Source organism: Eleutherodactylus coqui, chromosome 8 (assembly GCF_035609145.1).
Source record: "Eleutherodactylus coqui strain aEleCoq1 chromosome 8, aEleCoq1.hap1, whole genome shotgun sequence".
Classification (NCBI taxonomy): domain Eukaryota; kingdom Metazoa; phylum Chordata; class Amphibia; order Anura; family Eleutherodactylidae; genus Eleutherodactylus; species Eleutherodactylus coqui.
The window spans coordinates 173470196-173490353 of NC_089844.1; the positions used below are offsets into that span (position 1 = coordinate 173470196).

General features: G+C 48.7%; 1 protein-coding gene across 1 annotated transcript; it reads left to right on the forward strand.

Annotated features, from left to right (window-relative positions):
- The first annotated feature begins 963 nt into the window (after nt 1-963).
- Nucleotides 964-1824, forward strand: LOC136578023 (taste receptor type 2 member 10-like). The gene has a single exon (XM_066577930.1). It carries the CDS (start codon nt 964-966, stop codon nt 1822-1824), a length of 861 nt encoding a protein of 286 aa, XP_066434027.1.
- Nucleotides 1825-20158: the final 18334 nt, after the last annotated feature.

The following is a 20158-nucleotide window of genomic DNA, read 5'->3' on the forward strand; positions in this document are numbered from 1 at the left end:
TGACCACATTTATTAGGTTTCATTGCAGAAAGCCAATGAATTCCAGAGGGTTCACTTACTTTTTCTTGCAGCTTTATTAATCCCTACAATAGGTATGGCCTAAAAAGCATAAACACTTGGTTGGCTCGGGGGTCTTATGTCTGCCATGACAACTCATTGGTAAGTTACAATCATGCTGTGGAGTTGACCAGAGGCGTAACTTGAAGCTCCTGGGCCTCAATGCAAAACTTGTAACAGGGCCCCCAACTATAATGCTTTATTCATAGGACTGGCCTCCCTATATGGAGAAGAGAGGTCTTATGGGCCCCCTTACGACTCCTGGGCCTAGGTGCAACCACATCCCCCTGCAACCTATATAGTTACACCAGTGGGGTTGACAGAGGGCAACCCCACCCCTCCCTAAGGGAGCCCAGTCATTGTTGAGCGTTGCATTTAAGGTAAAAGGGCCAAGATTAGAGATATCACTCATACCGGCCTTCACAGTAGGATGTAAATAGTATGTCGGCTCACTTACTGTGAAATACTTTTATTTCATGGGGGAGACAATTAGAAGCTTTGTCATTCTCATTAACATGAGCATTATATAATGTACACCGGGGAAGTTATACATTTTATCATTTATTTCCCCTAAACTGTGGCCTCCGGTCAGACCAGGACATGGGTGATACTGAATCCTCTGTTACAGGGAACTTTAGACTATATCATTTTGCATAAATTCAAACACTACACAACATAGAACAAGAGCGATGGTTGGGCGGGGGAGGACATTTCTGTAGGTTTATTTCTGCCCTCCACTGTCCTAGTGAATGATGTGGGACAGTCTGAGCTTTGCTCCACATCAGCAACCTCCTTCACATCTTCATCATCCTCCGTTCTCTGGACCTCAGTCGTTGAAGTCTTTCAGTTATGGCTTCTACTGTTCCAGTAACTGCAGTCTATCTCTGTGTCTTACTTCTTGAGATAATGCCAGGAATATTTAGTAATGCTTTCATCATCAGGACCATTCTCATCAGTAACTGCAGGACACGAGATATGAAAGTCATTGGGAACCTCCTGCTTGTTCTGGCCATCTGTACTCTCTGCTATTCCTGCATGTTAGTATTTAATATTTTTACCTTTTTCTTGAATGATTGGATTTATGTCTTCCACAATTTATTCTACACTGTTAAGTTCCTGGTTGTTTACACCACCAGCTCCAGCTGTTGGTTCTCCTCCTGCCTCTGCTTCTTCTACTTTGTTAAGATTGTGAACATCGGCTCCGGTGTCTTCATGTGGATTCAGATGCATATTAACAAAGTCATCAGCTGGATGATAGTTGTGTCAGCGCTGGTGTCGGCAGTGAGCAGTTCCTTGTATATCGTAGAACTGACAAAACAGTTTGCCAGGAACACTTCAGCCACCATCATCAACAAGGACCAACAACATGTAGCGAATCAAAGAATTAACCCAAATCTGTTTTTCTTAATTAACTGTGCGCCAATCTTCATCATGCTGGTTACAACCGTATCGGCAGCGATCACCCTAATAAAACACAGACAGAAAATGAGCAGCAACCTGGGCGCCTCCACCGGTATCAATACGTCCATCTACGGCAGTGCGATCCGCACTATGGTCTATTTCGTTGTGTTCTACAGTTTAATAGTGGTCATCATGGTTCTGTATTCTCTGAGTATTTTTGACATCAAACATCCTGTATTTTGGGTCCTGTACGCATATATACATTTTTATCCTGTATCTCAATCAGGATTTATAATCTATGGCACCCAACACCTGAAGAAGGCCTGGCTACAGATGATGTATTCTGTGAGGTGCAATGGTCTGTGAGTACACGGCACTAGATGGCCTTCATACGTCCCATTCCTCTCAATAGAACATAAGTGGAGTCTTCTTCTAGTGGCCCATGTGGAAGATTATCACTCTAATGAAGTTATCTACTACTTCCAGGTCCCATTCTAAGATTCATCTAAATCCGAGCTCTGCTGTCCATCTTCAGTCTCCCCACTTGTTCTACCCAACACTTGACCTTATTGATGAAATGCCTTGCTATTTACTGTAGAGTCTGAGGATTTCATAGCTCTAAGATTGTTTCAATCCTTTTGATTTCATTGTAGACAATTTTAGACACTTCAGAGCACATTTATAGAAGGATTTACGGGCTTGTCTGGAGCGGCTGCCCAGACTAACAGATTTATGTGTAAATCGGAGGTGGGAGCTGGCGCATACTTTTCTATCTAGGCACACGGACCAGCTGGGAATGTGCCAGATAAATGAAGTGGCCACCATACACCCGGGGAATATGTACTTAACCTAACACAGGAAATGACGATTTTAGTAAATTACCCCCTTTGTGTTCATGATTAGTTGAGAATACTTGGTGTGTAAGATTTGTTAAAACTCTGATAATGTGATAACAGGATTGTTACTTGCATCTGGTGAACACATTTAAAGGGCAGTCATGCAAATTGGGGAAATAATTCAATACATTAAAGGCTTGTCTTACTGTGAAGGGGTATTGCTGAATCAGGCACCCCTCACAGAGCAGTGGCATGCAACTGCTGTCAGATGTGGCCTGGAACCCGTCTGACCCGTATTTTTTACTTTATAAGATGCACCTGATGATAAATTGCACCTCGGTTTTTGAGGAGGAAATAGGAAAAAAAACACATACCTTAAATTCAAATGATATACAGGGCTGACATAGCATACCTAGGTATGATACACAACAAACTCTAACTATCGCACCCACTGTCACTAAAACACATAGAAAGAGAAGTGTAGCTCACGAAAACAACACAGCAATAGGTCCGAATATGTTGCCCGGTCATAGTGGTGCGGCGACTGATACGGTGCAAACGTTACCTGGAGCAGACGCTGAGACTATAAATTGTAGAAAGTGCAGGGCATCTCACGAAAACACAGAGGCTAAAAGACAAAAAACTCATGTCGGTGAAACCATTGTCAACACGGAGTGGTATTGAACCGCTACAATAGGGAGTGAACTCACTAACATGTACCTGTGGCCTTTCAGATTGGTGCCAAAGCAGGATCCTTGAAAGCTGTACATGAAAAGGCTCACAAGCTTTTGACATCTGAGCTGGACTCTTGCAGAGGTCCAGAAATATATGCTTACGGCCGCCTGCAGACGGGCGGGTTGGATCCTGCGGCGAGGATTCTCGCCGCGGGACCCGACCCGAGCGCCTGCAGGGACCAGTGCGTAATCACCCGCGCCCGCGGCTCCGGCTGTTTGATGTGTCGGCTTGCCGGGCAGCCGGCGCATGCGCAGACCGGAGCCGGCGGCGGGTGAGTGACGTTTCTGTGCGGGGCTCGCGAGCCCCGCACAGAAATAGAACATTCTGCAGTTTGTTTGCCGCGCGGCCAAACCGCGGCCGTCTGCATAGGATTGCATTTGTTAACGCAATCCAAAAAATCACCGCTGCAGAGGATCAGTATATTTTTAACTTTTGGTACAGACTGAAATCCTAGTTTTATTTCTTTTTTATATAAAACTTAACCTTTAATAAATAATATGCTTAAAAAATCTTAGTAAGGAGAGAAGGCTTTAGTAAAAGAACTGTTAATTACGTATGCAGATGATGCATTTCATTATTCACTGTATATCGCATGAGTCATCTTCACCAACTTTTTATTAAGCACAATCAGTTGTGAAGTGTTTATAGACTCTTTTGTGGATCTCTGGGTTTGTTCCACATCCGTTTCTGTGAGTAAGAGCGCACCAGTGATGTTTATGCGCTCACTTATACTGGTTGCTAGATATACAGGAATTGAGTAAATAAAGTGTCTATGATCCTTAGAGAATTATTAGATTAATGAAAAGAGACAGATGATCTCCTTTTCTGGTTCTGTTCTCTATATATACAGTGCTCAACGCGTTTCCTCGCTCACGCGATTCATCAGGAGCAGTGTTAACGAACACATAGAGCCACAGGGTACAATCAGGATCTGCGACTCTCTATTTATAAGAGACTTATTCCCATAAGTTCTTTCATCACCAATGGGATTACTTGTACGAACTACATAAGATCAGAAATGACTAGCGTCTGCATACTCAATAGTAAAATGTCAATTATGAGTCTATAACGCTACGCAACCAAGAAATCGTCCATCCAGAACGCCTTATGCGGTTGCGATTTGTGCTGCACATGCACTAGTGTCTATTTCTTGACCACCAGAGATTGCTACCAGAGGCTCACCTAGGGCTTTTGTTAAGATTCTGACAACAATCTGTCTTGGATTCCTGACAATTTTTTAGTCAGGCTAACCTAATATAGTCCCTAGATTGCTAAGGTTGTAAAGCCCCCTAATTAATCAGGGTACTGGCATCTAACCTTAGTTCCCTTTCTATGCCCAGGCGCTAGTGCTATTCACCAGTGACCTGGCTTTGTGGAGTATTCAGCAGCACACAAAACAATAAACTGGCAGCAGCTCCAGCCTTAGTGGTAGGCTGGAGGCATCTAATTAGATGGTGAGCGCATAAACATCACTGGTGCGCTCTTACTCACAGAAACGGATGTGAAACTAACCCAGAGATCCACAAAAGAGTCTATAAACACTTCACAACTGATTGTGCTTAATAAAAAGTTGGTGAAGATGACTCATGCAATATACAGTGAATAATGAAATGCATCATCTGCATACGTAATTAATAGAGATGAGCGAGCACCAAAATGCTCGGGTGCTCGTTACTCGAGTCGAACTTTCAGTGATGCTCGAGAGTTCGTTTCGCGTAACGAACCCCATTGAAGTCAATGGGCGACTTGAGCATTTTTATATATCGCCGATGCTCGCTAAGGTTTTCATTTGTGAAAACCTGGGAAATTCAAGAAAGTGATGGGAACGACACAGAAACGGATAGGGCAGGCGAGGGGCTACATGTTGGGCTGCATCTCAAGTTCCCAGGTCCCACTATTAAGCCACAATAGTGGCAAGAGTGAGACCCCCCCACACACACTGTCAGCATAAAGATCGTTCTCCTCTGCCACAGCTGTAACAGCTGTGGCAGAGAAGAACGATGTTAGCCCATTGAATTCAATGGAGCCGGCAATACAGCCGGCTCCATTGAAAGCAATGGGCTGCCGGCGATCGCGGGATGAATTGTCGGGAAGGGCTTAAATATATAAGCCCTTCCCTGCAATTCATCCAGAAATGTGTAAAAATTTAAAAAAAATATACTCACCTTGTCCCGGCAGAACGATGTTAGCCCATTGAATTCAATGGAGCCGGCAATACAGCTGGCTCCATTGAAAGCAATGGGCTGCTGGCGATCGCGGGATGAATTGTCGGGAAGGGGTTAAATATATAAGCCCTTCCCTGCAATTCATCCAGAAATGTGTAAAAATAAAAAATATATATATACTCACCTGGTCCCGGCAGACGGAGTTCAGCGCGGCCAGCGGCAGTCCTCCTGAACTGCTCTGAACAGCTGTGAGTAGTATTCAGCAGCCGGGGATTTAAAAACTCATTGGAGTTTTTTCCCTTTCTCTGGATTAACAATCGGGGATAATAGGCATAACTGGGTGGACATGAGGCTTTCTTTCAGCCATACACACTGTTAGATCTCAGTTCCCACCTTTGCTGATAATAATGATGTCAACCATTAGCAGAGTTCAGTATCTTAAGCTGTATGACTCCCAGGATATAACAGGTACAATGTGGCCCCATTACAGGAACGCAGTGTAGTGCTCTTGTAGTGAGATGTAACAAATATATTAAGTAATGCTCACCTCTTAAGAAATTTGTCTGTGCAAATCTATACCATCTGAGCCTCTCCAAGTATCTGACATAAATGTATTGGTCTGTGAGTGGTCTTGCTTTATTTCACTAAATCCTATTCAGTTTTGAGAAAAGTAGCAAGAGTGGTAGAAAAAGGCTAAAAAGTCACAGATCTTTGTGGGAGTATGACTTGGACAAAAATTAGCTTCTTTTTATGCCAGAATACTGGTACAGTTGTTTTAAAAAATTCCTTCCCAACGTTTTTGGCCTATATGGAGCCAACATAGCACATGGCTAACTGTTAGAGCAGCCAACCACAGAGCAGCCACGCCTGGCAAGCAATGATAATGACCCGATGATGGCAAACAGTGGGACATTTGTGGACACTGCTGGGTACAAAAGATGTAAGTAATGGAATATTTACAATTATAATTAGAGATGAGCGAGCACCAAAATGCTCGGGTGCTCGTTACCCGGGACGAAATTATCGCGATGCTCGAGGGTTCATTTCGAATAACGAACCCCATTGAAGTCAATGGGCGACCCAAGCATTTTTGTATATCGCCGATGCTCGCTAAGGTTTTCATTTGTGAAAATCGGGGCAATTCAAGAAAGTGATGGGAACGACACAGCAACGGATAGGGCAGGCGAGGGGCTACATGTTGGGCTGCATTTCAGGTTCCCAGGTCCAACTATTAAGCCACAATAGCGGCAAGAGTGGGCCCCCCCCCCTCCCAACAACTTTTACTTCTGAAAAGCCCTCATTAGCAATGCATACCTTAGCTAAGCACCACACTACCTCCAACAAAGCACAATCACTGCCTGCATGACACTCCGCTGCCACTTCTCCTGGGTTACATGCTGCCCAACCCCCCCGCACGACCCAGTGTCCACAGCGCACACCAAAGTGTCCCTGCGCAGCCTTCAGCTGCCCACATGCTACACCACCCTCATGTCTATTTATAAGTGTGTCTGCCATGAGGAGGAACCGCAGGCACACACTGCAGAGGGTTGGCACGGCTAGGCAGCGACCCTCTTTAAAAGGGGCGGGGCGATAGCCCACAATGCTGTACAGAAGCCATGAGAAATATAATCCTGTGCCACCGCCATCAGGAGCTGCACACGTGGGCATAGCAATGGGGAACCTATGTGCCACACACTATTCATTCTGTCAAGGTGTCTGCATGCCCCAGTCAGACCGCGTTTTTTTATAAATAGTCACAGGCAGGTACAACTCCGCAATGGGAATTCCGTGTGCACCCACAGCATGGGTGGCTCCCTGGAACCCACCGGCTGTACATAAATGTATCCCATTGCAGTGCTCATCACAGCTGAGGTAACGTCCGATTAAATGCAGGTGGGCTTCGGCCCACACTGCATACCCCAGTCAGACAGGGGTTCTTTAGAAGTGGACACATGCAGTTACAACCCCCTGTGGACCCACAGCATGGGTGGCTCCCTGGAACCCACCGGCGGTACATAAATATATCCCATTGCAGTGCCCAGCACAGCTGATGTAACGTCAGCTGTAATGCAGGTGGGCAAAAAATTAATTGGATTACACTGTAGGTGAGGGCCCCAAAAAATTGGTGTACCAACAGTACTAATGTACCTCAGAAAAATTGCCCATGCCCAACCAAGAGGGCAGGTGAAACCCATTAATCGCTTTGGTTAATGTGGCTTAATTTGTAACTAGGCCTGGAGGCAGCCCAGTTAATATAAAAATTGGTTCAGGTGCAAGTTTCAAGGCTTTAATGAGCATTGAAACGTATAAAAATTGTTTAGAAAAATTATATGACTGAGCCTTGTGGGCCTAAAAAAAATTGCCCGTTCGGTGTGATTATGTGAGGTTTCAGGAGGAGGAGCAGGAGGAGGAGGAGGAATAGAATACACAGATAGATGAAGCAAAAATGTCCCCGTTTTTGATGGTGATAGAGAACGATGCTTCCATCCGCGGGTGCAGCCTACGTATTGTTTAGGTATCGCTGCTGTCCGCTGGTGAAGAAGAGAAGTCTGGGGAAATCCAGGCTTTGTTCATCTTGATGAGTGTAAGCCTGTCGGCACTGTCAGTTGACAGGCGGGTACGCTTATCCGTGATGATTCCTCCAGCCGCACTAAACACCCTCTCTGACAAGACGCTAGCCGCAGGACAAGCAAGCACCTCCAGGGCATACAGCGCGAGTTCAGGCCACGTGTCCAGCTTCGACACCCAGTAGTTGTAGGGGGCAGAGGCGTCACCGAGGACAGTCGTGCGATCGGCTACGTACTCACTCACCATCCTTTTACAGTGCTCCCGCCAACTCAGCCTTGACTGGGGAGCGGTGACACAGTCTTGCTGGGGAGCCATAAAGCTGGCAAAGGCCTTGGAGAATGTTCCCCTGCCTGCGCTGTACATGCTGCCTGATCTCTGCGCCTCCCCTGCTACCTGGCCCTCGGAGCTGCGCCTTCTGCCACTAGCGCTGTCGGATGGGAATTTTACCATCAGCTTGTCCGCCAGGGTCCTGTGGTATAGCATCATTCTCGAACTCCTTTCCTCTTCGGGAATGAGAGTGGAAAGGTTCTCCTTATACCGTGGGTCGAGCAGTGTGTACACCCAGTAATCCGTAGTGGCCAGAATGCGTGTAACGCGAGGGTCACAAGAAAGGCATCCTAACATGAAGTCAGCCATGTGTGCCAGGGTACCTGTACGCAACACATGGCTGTCCTCACTAGGAAGATCACTTTCAGGATCCTCCTCCTCCGGCCATACACGCTGAAAGGATGACAGGCAAGCAGCATGGGTACGGTCAGCAGTGGGCCAAGCTGTCTCTTCCCCCTCCTCCTCATGCTCCTCCCCCTCCTCCTCCTCCTCAACGCGCTGAGATATAGACATGAGGGTGCTCTGACTATCCAGCGATATACTGTCTTCCCCCGCCTCCATTTCCGAGTCCAAAGCGTCTGCCTTTATGCTTTGCAGGGAACTTCTCAAGAGGCATAGCAGAGGAATGGTGACGCTAATGATTGCAGCATCCCCGCTCACCATCTGGGTAGACTCCTCAAAGTTTCCAAGGACCTGGCAGATGTCTGCCAACCAGGACCCCTCTTCTGTAAAGAATTGAGGAGGCTGACTCCCACTACGCCGCCCATGTTGGAGTTGGTATTCCACTAAAGCTCTACGCTGCTCATAGAGCCTGGCCAACATGTGGAGCGTAGAGTTCCACCATGTGGGCACGTCGCACAGCAGTCGGTGCACTGGCAGATTAAACCGATGTTGCAGGGTCCGCAGGGTGGCAGCGTCCGTCTTGGAGTTGCGGAAATGTGCGCTGACCCGGCGCACCTTTCCGAGCAGGTATGACAAGTGTGGGTAGCTTTTCAGAAAGCGCTGAACCACCAAACTAAAGACATGGGCCAGGCATCGCACGTGCGTGAGGCTGCCGAGCTGCAGAGCCACCACCAGGTTACGGCCGTTGTCACATACGGCCATGCCCGGTTGGAGGCTCAGCGGCGAAAGCCAGCAGTCGGTCTGCTCTGTCAGACCCTGCAGCAGTTCGTGGGCCGTGTGCCTCTTCTCTCCTAAGCTGAGAAGTTTCAGCACGGCCTGCTGACGCTTGCCCACCGCTGTGCTGCCACGCCGCGCGACAGCGACTGCTGGCGACGTGCTGCTGCTGCTGATACATCTTGATTGCGAGACAGAGGTTGCGTTGGAGGAGGAGAAGGAGGAGGAGGAGGAGGAGGGTGGTTTAGTGGAGGAAGCATACACCGCCGCAGATACCAGCACCGAGCTGGGGCCCGCAATTCTGGGGGTGGGTAGGTCGTGAGCGGTCCCAGGCTCTGACTCTGTCCCAGCCTCCACTAAATTCACCCAATGTGCCGTCAGGGAGATATAGTGGCCCTTCCCGCCTGTGCTTGTCCACGTGTCCGTTGTTAAGTGGACCTTGGCAGTAACCGCGTTGGTGAGGGCGCGTACAATGTTGCGGGAGACGTGGTCGTGCAGGGCTGGGACGGCACATCGGGAAAAGTAGTGGCAACTGGGAACCGAGTAGCGCGGGGCCGCCGCCACCATCATGCTTTTGAAAGCCTCCGTTTCCACAAGCCTTTACGGCAGCATCTCCAGGCTGATCAATTTGGCAATGTGCACGTTTAACGCTTGAGCGTGCGGGTGCGTGGCGGCGTACTTGCGCTTGCGCTCAAACAGTGGTGCTAGCGACGTCTGGACGCTGCGCTGAGAGACATTGCTGGATGGGGCCGAGGACAGCGGAGGTGAGGGTGTGGGTGCAGGCCGGTAGGCACTCGTGCCTGTGTCCTCAGAGGGGGGTTGGATCTCAGTGGCAGGTTGGGGCACAGGGGGAGAGGCAGTGGTGCAAACCGGAGGTGGTGAACGGCCTTCGTCCCACCTTGTGGGGTGCTTGGCCATCATATGCCTGCGCATGCTGGTGGTGGTGGCTCCCCAGCTGATCTTGGCGCGACAAAGGTTGCACACCACTGTTCGTCGGTCGTCAGGCGTCTCTGTGAAAAACTGCCACACCGTAGAGCACCTTGACCTCTGCAGGGTGGCATGGCGCGAGGGGGCGCTTTGGGAAACAGTTGGTGGATTATTCGGTCTGGCCCTGCCTCTACCCCTGGCCACCGCACTGGCTCGGCCTGTGCCCACACCCTGATTTGGGCCTCCGCGTCCTCGCCCGCGTCCACGTCCTCTAGGCCTACCCCTACCCCTCAGCATGCTGTATTACCAGTAGTGCAGAAACAGAATCCTGTAATTAAATGTGCCGCTTATTGGCCTGTGGTTGGAGGCTGACTTTGCTTACGGAACGCACAGCAGAGCCAGGAAATAATTTTGCGCAAGCCTGCTGTAACACTTAGCTGGCTGCGTATGAATTAGGACAACTACCCCCAGCACAGACCCAGTACACTGAGGACGGTCACAGGCAGCCCAAATAGATTTTTTTTCCCAAATGTTTTTGGAAAGGACCACTGCGTATATTCAATAAATATGTCTTCTGTCCCTGCCTCCTCACCACTACTGGCCCTGGACTATGTATAATTACTGCAGGGCGCAATGCTCTTCACGGCCGATATACCAAAAAAAAAAAGTGCAACACTGCAAAAAGCAGCCTCCACACTACTGCACACGGTTTGATGTGGCCCTAAGAAGGACCGTTGGGGTTCTTGAAGCCTAAAATACTCCTAACGCTCTCCTATAGCAGCTCCGGCACCAACAGCACTTTCCCTGAACTATGTCAGAATGCATCTGTGGCGAGCCGCGGGAGGGGCCGATTTATATACTCGGGTGACACCTGATCTCGCCAGCCACTCACTGCAGGGGGGTGGTATAGGGCTTGAACGTCACAGGGGGAAGTTGTAATGCCTTCCCTGTCTTTCTATTGGCCAGAAAAGCGCGCTAACGTCTCAGAGATTAAAGTGAAAGTAACCCGAACATCGCGTGGTACTCGTCTCGAGTAACGAGCATCTCGAACACGCTAATACTCGAACGAGTATCAAGCTCGGACGAGTACGTTCGCTCATCTCTACTTATGATGTAATGAATTTACTTCATGTTATGCTTCGTTTTTAATAATCAAATATGATTGCAGAGCAGATGAAATGTCTTATGGAAATTTTTGAAGCCAGAAATATGAAACTCTGTTATTCTATTTGAATGTCATGGACTCCGGCAGCAAATCTATATCTTTCTGATTTGCACTTATCTTCCGGCAGGTGAAAAACACAAATGCCCTGTGATAACCTCATTGTAGCAGAGGACCACTCTGTGAGTATAATCCAGTAATTCGGAAAACACAAAGTTGAATTTCCCATAAAGATGGCCCTGTACTAAATTGATCATCAGCATCTTCATCTCAACCAAATGATACAAAGGAGACAATGTGCAAAATGCTTTGTCATCACCTTATATCAGAAACAGATTGGAAATACATTTGCTTGGGAAGCAAGAACTTCTCAGTGGAACTCCAACTCCAAATGGATTCTACTGAAAAAAAAGGTTCTTCTGTCATATAACTTCTGGAAGACGCTATTAGATTATTCTCCAGCTTTTCTAGAATGGTTTGTGCTTTTGTCAAGAAATTTCAAAAGCTAAATATGGCAACCTACAACAATATCCTGATCTCTCTGAATGTGATACACCTCACTCTGGAGTGTGAACTTTATGATTGGTCCCCTGTGGCCTAAACTCTACAATGAGTCCTACATCATCACATACATGATGTTATACATTATTGTAGCTCTCTGCCAGCCTTTGTGTCTTGTACTTAATGAAGATCATATCTTTGCACCCCAGAGTCCTCACAATATGATTAGCAGCATTGGTGCAGTTGTCTGGTAGATGGAAATAACAGCAGAAGTTGTGTCGCTTGGAAGTTTTCTATCAATAACAATGCTCTAAATGTGAAATTCATGAACTCTGTCCTAATTCTCAACCCCCTGCTGTTCCTTATAATAAAAAAATTGTAAATTAAGAGACAGCGCTCAGAAGATGACAACAGAGAAAAACTATCAATGAAAAATGTCTCATGCTCCTGTGGGAGAGGATCACAATGTTCTCCCACTTCTTTCAATGGGACCGGCGATTCTGCAGTCCCATTGAAAGCAATAGGCTGCCGGCAAGCCCTGCTGGGATTTTCAGGGAAGGGCCTTAGATATAAGCCCTTCCCTGAAAATCATCAATAGCATGTGTTAAAAATAAAAAAAATATATACTCACCTCTCCTCAGCTGCCGGGGCTCAGGCGCATCCAGCCTGTCTTCTCCCTGCACTACTCTGAAGCTCTTTTTAGCAGGCGGAGATTTAAAATCCCTGCCTGCTGAAAGGACTGTATCTGAATGGCTGAGCTGTCAGCCAATCACAGGCAGCACTCATTGAATGACAGCTGAGTGCTGCCTGTGATTGGTCACAGCACTCAGCCAATCACAGGCATCGCTTGGCCATTCATTGAATTCAAAGCCCTTCCCCGAGAATCCCTGCAGGGCTTGCAAGCAATACCTTTGCTTTCAATTGGACTTCAGAAGAGCAGGTCCCATTGAAACCAATTGGAGAACATTGCAATGAAAATTGTAAACGTGAAAAAAATGATTATTAATGAAGTATCTTTTCAGTTCTCAGAGTTTTTATGGTTCAAAATGTATTTTATTTATTTGCGTCAGTTAACACAATTAGCCATTAGTAGTATCAGTCTTGTTACAACATTCTTGTATCTCAAACAATAAAACTGGTTTTCACACATATGTCTCCAATTCTTGTGTCCAACATTTTCAGCTAACAGTACAACATCCTGAAAACCATTCAATCAAATACATATTTTCTTACAGTTTTTATGACCCCTATGTGGTAAGGTGGACGACATATATAGATTCAATTATTGAATAGGTAATGCATAAGAAAATGGAAGTAATCTGCATATCTAGCATTAATAAGTTCATACATTTTTGGTAAGTTCATAAAGTTCATAAATTTGATGGAATCTATTAAAGATAGTCTATAGCTATTACATAAATAGCTAAATCCTCAAATTAATATTCAGTTAGCCTCATAAATATGTCTCATGACATGAATATAATATGCATATAACACAGGAATCATAATTAAATACATAAATCAGTATGATAAATGCATTTCAAAAACATTAGTAGTAATGAAATTCATAGCTATGCTGTAAACTAGATATGCCAGAAAAAAAGGGGGAGTAAAATCCGCAGGTACTGTTGTATCTTGACGCCACCCGAAGCTTGGGGTTTGACAGTCCTGACATGGAGGAACACACCTGGCACACCCCTAGCTCCCGATTGGCTTCCAAGATACGCAGGCTAGGTAAGTAGTGTCTGCTGATGCTGCGAGCCGTCTGGCAACATACTTTGGCCGGGGAACATAGGGCACCCTGAGGAGTCTGCTAGTACTGCTGCCAAGCCTAGCTCCCCATTGGAAACCCCTGTGCCGCTGGACACACTGTCGTCACCTGGTGCTGTAGCGCACAGATGTGTGTGCTAACCGCTACTCCGCTCCCCATATGCCTAAAAGCACGGGCGGCCCTGGCAGCTGCTGCAGATAGAGGAGGCAGGGGAGGAGAGTACCCGTAAATGACTATCCCATAAACGACGCTCACTGTTGTGATCCTGAAGGGCTCTGCCACCGCTGTAGGCTGCCAGCACAGTCACTATCCTCACCGCTGTAATCCTCAAGGGGTTGACGCTCTCTCCCTCCATGCTGCAGGCGCAGGCAATTGTAAAGCATGCAGTGTGGCGTCAGTTACAGTGAAAGCGGTAACGCCACAGCACAGACCGCTGACAGTGCTGAGGGTCCGGACAGCACTTCAGAGCTCAGCTGCGGGGTCCGGACGCAACTTCAGAGGTTACAGAGCCTGACATAGGATGGCAGCGGTGACAGCCAATGAGAAGGTGGGGGCATCACCACATGTCAACACTGCTGTATTATGTTTCCACCCCTAACTTCTGGTGGCGACATAATACACCAGTACCAAATCCGCAAATAGTATTAATAAATTCATAGACCATTAATAAGTTCATAGATAAGTAGAAGATCATGAATTTAGTAAAATCTACTAAAACATAAACAGCCAATAGGTATCACATAGATTAAAACATATCACTACTCAGTCACATAGATACATCTCATTATAATGTATAAAATATGTATATAGCAAAACAAATCATAGTAGATAAAAATAGTTCATATGATGAAATATGTGCTGAATATAGAAATGGTAAAATTCAAGAGCCTATTTGTAAACTACATGTATCAATAATTAATATTCACCTAAGAGACCTATCAAATATTTTCCAGGTCCTCATTCAACCCATTAGGGACCAGGGTTTTCAACTTAAAAATCCAATATATTTCTCAAAAAAAGGGAAGAGGCCAGGTTTAATTTTCTCCAGTGGTGTCACTTTAGGACCGGAGGCATCTCTATGGTGTACGTTTGCAAAATGCCTGGATACGCTGTGATTCATAAACCCTCTTATGATGTTATTGCGATGTTTATTAAGCCGTGTACGAAGGGTATTGCTTGTACGGCCCACATATCTAAGTCCACATGGGCATTCAAGCAAATAGATTACGGAAGATGTTCCACAGTTTAGAAAGGATGTAATTTTATGAGGGGTTCTGCCTGGGGTGATCGCAACTTCCCTTCTAACATGTATTATCGCCTTGCAGCGCTTGCATCTTGAGAGGCCACATTAATAGGTTTCTTTTAGAGATGAGCGAGCACCAAAATGCTCGGGTGCTCGTTATTCGGGACGAACTTTTCGCGATGCTCGAGGGTTCGTTTCGAGTAACGAACCCCATTGAAGTCAATGGGCGACCCGAGCATTTTTGTATTTCGCCGATGCTCGCTAAGGTTTTCATGTGTGAAAATCGGGGCAATTCAAGAAAGTGATGGGAATGACACAGAAACGGATAGGGCAGGCGAGGGGCTACATGTTGGGCTGCATCTCAAGTTCACAGGTCCCACTATTAAGCCACAATAGCGGCAAGAGTGGGCCCCCCCCCTCCCAAAAACTTTTACTTCTGAAAAGCCCTCATTAGCATGGCATACCTTAGCTAAGCACCACACTACCTCCAACAAAGCACAATCACTGCCTGCATGACACTCCACTGCCACTTCTCCTGGGTTACATGCTGCCCAACCGCCCCCCCTCTCCCCCACAGCGCACACCAAAGTGTCCCTGCGCAGCCTTCAGCTGCCCTAATGCCTCACCACCCTCATGTCTATTTAGAAGTGCGTCTGCCATGAGGAGGAACCGCAGGCACACACTGCAGAGGGGTTGGCACGGCTAGGCAGCGACCCTCTTTAAAAGGGGCGGGGCGATAGCCCACAATGCTGTACAGAAGCAATGAGAAATAGAATCCTGTGCCACCGCCATCAGGAGCTGCACACGTGGGCATAGCAATGGGGAACCTATGTGTCACACACTATTCATTCTGTCAAGGTGTCTCTGCATGCCCCAGTCAGACCGGGCTTTTTAATTCATAGACACAGGCAGGTACAACTCCCTATTGTGAAGTCCCTGTGGACCCACAGCATGGGTGGCTTCCTGGAACCCACCGGCGATACACAAAAATATCCCATTGCAGTGCCCAGCACAGCTGAGGTAGTAATGTCGTGCTTAATGCAGGTGGGCTAAAAATTTATTTGATTACACTGTAGGCGAGGGCCCACAAAAATTGCTGTATCAACAGTACTAATGTACCTGAAAAAAATTGGCCATGGCCAACCAAGAGGGCAGGTGAAACCCATTAATCGCTTTGGTTAATGTGGCTTAAGTGGTAACTAGGCCTGGAGGCAGCCCAGTTTACCGAAAAATTGGTTCAAGTTAAAGTTCCAACGCTTTTCAGAGCATTGAAACATCTAAAAATTGTTTAGAAAAATTATGAGTGAGCCTTGTGGCCCTAAGAAAAATTGCCCGTTCAGCGTGATTACGTGAGGTTTCAGGAGGAGGAGCAGGAGGAGGAGGAGGAGGAATATTAGACACAGATTGATGAAGCAGAAATGTCCCCGTTTTGGATGGTGAGAGAGAACGTAGCTTCCATCCGCGGGTGCAGCCTACGTATTGCTTACGTATCGCTGCTGTCCGCTGGTGGAGAAGAGAAGTCTGGGGAAATCCAGGCTTTGTTCATCTTGATGAGTGTTAGCCTGTCGGCACTGTCGGTTGACAGGCAGGTACGCTTATCTGTGATGATTCCCCCAGCCGCACTAAACACCCTTTCCGACAAGACGCTAGCCGCAGGACAAGCAAGCACCTCCAGGGCATACAGCGCTAGTTCAGGCCAGGTGTCCAGCTTCGACACCCAGTAGTTGTAGGGGGCAGAGGCGTCACCGAGGATGGTCGTGTGATCGGCTACGTACTCCCTCACCATCCTTTTACAGTGCTCCCGCCGACTCAGCCTTGACTGGGGAGCGGTGACACAGTCTTGCTGGGGAGCCATAAAGTTGGCCAGGCCCTTAAAGACTGTTGCACTGTCTGGGCTGTACATGCTGCTCGATCTATGCACCTCCCCTGCTACATGGCCCTCGGAACTGCGCCTTCTGCCAATAGCGCTGTCGGATGGGAATTTTACCATCAGCTTGTGAGCCAGGGTCCTGTGGTATAGCATCATTCTCGAACCCCTTTCCTCTTCGGGAATGAGACTGGGAAGGTTCTCCTTATAGCGTGGGTCGAGCAGTGTGTACACCCAGTAATCCGTAGTGGCCAGAATGCGTTGAATGCGAGGGTCACGAGAAAGGCATCCTAACATGAAGTCAGCCATGTGTGCCAGGGTACCTGTACGCAACACATAGCTGTCCGCACTAGGAAGATCACTTTCAGGATCCTCCTCCTCCTCCTCCTCCTCAGGCCATACACGCTGAAATGATGACAGCAAGCAGCATGGGTACGGTCAGCAGTGGGCCAAGCTGTCTCTTCCCCCTCCTCCTCATCCTCCTCATCCTCCTCCTCCTCCTCCTGAACGCGCTGAGATATAGACAGGAGGGTGCCCTGACTATCCAGCGACATACTGTCTACCCCCGGCTCTGTTTCCAAGCGCAAAGCGGCTGCCTTTATGGTTTGCAGGGAACTTCTCAAGATGCATAGCAGAGGAATGGTGACGCTAATGATTGCAGCATCGCCGCTCACCACCTGGGTAGACTGATCAAAGTTTCGAAGGACCTGGCAGATGTCTGCCAACCAGGCCCACTCTTCTGAAAAGAATTGAGGAGGCTGACTCCCACTGCGCCGCCCATGTTGGAGTTGGTATTCCACTATAGCTCTATGCTGCTCATAGAGCCTAGCCAACATGTGGAGCGTAGAGTTCCACCGTGTGGGCACGTCGCACAGCAGTCGGTGCACTGGCAGATTAAAGCGATGTTGCAGGGTGCGCAGGGTGGCAGCGTCCGTGTGGGACTTGCGGAAATGGGCACAGAGCCGGCGCACCTTTACGAGCAGGTCTGACAAGCGTGGGTAGCTTTTCAGAAAGCGCTGAACCACCAAATTAAAGACGTGGGCCAGGCATGGCACGTGCGTGAGGCTGCCGAGCTGCAGAGCCGCCACCAGGTTACGCCCGTTGTCACACACGACCATGCCCGGTTGGAGGCTCAGCGGCGCAAGCCAACGGTCCGTCTGCTCTGTCAGACCCTGCAGCAGTTCGTGGGCCGTGTGCCTCCTATCTCCTAAGCTGAGTAGTTTCAGCACGGCCTGCTGACGCTTGCCCACCGCTGTGCTGCCACGCCGCGCGACACCGACTGCTGGCGACATCCTGCTGCTGCTGACACATCTAGATTGCGAGACAAAGGTTGAGGAGGAGGAGAAGGAGGAGGGTGCTTTAGTGGAAGAAGCATACACCGCCGCAGATACCACCACCGAGCTGGGGCCCGCAATTCTGGGGGTGGGTAGGACGTGAGCGGTCCCAGGCTCTGACTCTGTCCCAGCCTCCACTAAATTCACCCAATGTGCCGTCAGGGAGATGTAGTGGCCCTGCCCGCCTGTGCTTGTCCACGTGTCCGTAGTTAAGTGGACCTTGCCACTAACCGCATTGGTGAGGGCGCGTACAATGTTGCGGGAGACGTGGTCGTGCAGGGCTGGGACGGCACATTGGGAAAAGTAGTGGCGACTGGGAACTGAGTAGCGCGGGGCCGCCGCCGCCATCATAGCTTTGAAGGACTCCATTTCCACAACCCTATACGGCAGCATCTCAAGGCTGATAAATTTGGCTATGTGGACGGTTAACGATTGAGCGTGCGGGTGCGTGGTGGCGTACTTGCGCTTGCGCTCCAACACTTGCGCTAGCGACGGCTGGACTGTGCGGTGCGAGACATCGGTGGATGGGGCCGAGGACAGCGGAGGTGAGGCTGTGGGTGCAGGCCATGAGACGGTTGTGCCTGTGTCCTGAGAGGGAGGTTGGATCTCAGTGGCAGGTTGGGGCACAGGGGGAGAGGCAGCGGTGCAAACCGGAGGCGGTGAACGGCCTTCGTCCCACCTTGTGGGGTGCTTGGCCATCATATGTCTGCGCATGCTGGTGGTGGTGAGGCTGGTGGTGGTGGCTCCCCGGCTGATCTTGGCGCGACAAAGGTTGCACACCACTGTTCGTCGGTCGTCAGGCGTCTCTGTGAAAAACTGTCAGACCTTAGAGCACCTCGGCCTCTGCAGGGTGGCATGGCGCGAGGGTGTGCTTTGGGAAACACTTGGTGGATTATTCGGTCTGGCCCTGCCTCTACCCCTGGCCACCGCACTGCCTCTTGCAACCTGCCCTGCTGATGCCCTTGCCTCCCCCTCTGAAGACCTGTCCTGAGTAGGCGTTGCACACCAGGTGGGGTCAGTCACCTCATCGTCCTGCTGCTCTTCCTCCGAATCCTCTGTGCGCTGCTCCCTTGGACTTACTGCCCTTACTACTACCTCACTGCAAGACAACTGTGTCTCATCATCATCGTCCTCCTCACCCACAGAAAGTTCTTGAGACAGTTGGCGGAAGTCCCCAGCCTCTTCCCTCGGACCCCGGGAACTTTCGAATGGTTGGGCATCAGTGATGATAAACTCCTCTGGTGGGAGAGGAACCGCTGCTGCCCAATCTAAGCAGGGGCCCGAGAACAGTTCCTGGGAGTGTTCCCGCTCCTGAGCAGGTGTCATTGTAGTGGAGTGAGGAGGCTGGGAGGAAGGAGGAGCAGCAGACAGAGGATTCGGATTTGCAGCACTGGACGGCGCAGAACTGTGGGTGGATGATAGCTTGCTCGAAGCACTTTCTGCCATCCAGGACAGGACCTGCTCACACTGCTCATTTTCTAATAAAGGTCTCCCGCGTGGACCCATTAATTGGGCGATGAATGTGGGGATGCCAGAAACGTGCCTCTCTCCTAATCGCGCAGCAGTCGGCTGCGACACACCTGGATCAGGAGCTCGGCCTGTGCCCACACCCTCACTTGGCCCTCCGCGTCCTCGGCCACGTCCACGTCCACGTCCTCTAGGCTTACCCCTACCCCTCAGCATGCTGTATTACCAGTGATTTGATTTCCCAGGCAGGAAATAAATTGGCGCAAGCCTGCAGGCCAAATATAATGTTTTCGCTTTTTTGCAAAGGGAAGACCCCACTGCGTGTATTCAATGAAAAACAAGAAGTTTAATATCTGTGGTGTGGCCCTCATAAAGTGTCACACAACTATAGTGTAGCAGAGTTATTAACTCTAGCAGAGCAGGTATTTGCCAGTCAGGAAAGACAATGGCGCAAGCCTGCAGTAAAGCGTAGCTGGTTGCGTCTGATTTTTGTACGTTGTACACGCAGCACACACGTACACGCAGACCTTAGGACTGACACAGGCAGGCCAAATATAATTTCTTTTCCTTTTTAGCTTAGGGAAGACCCCACTGCGTATATTCAATGAACAAGAAGTTTAATATCTGTGGTGTGGCCCTCAAAAAGTGTCACACAAGTATAGTGTAGCAGAGTTATTAACT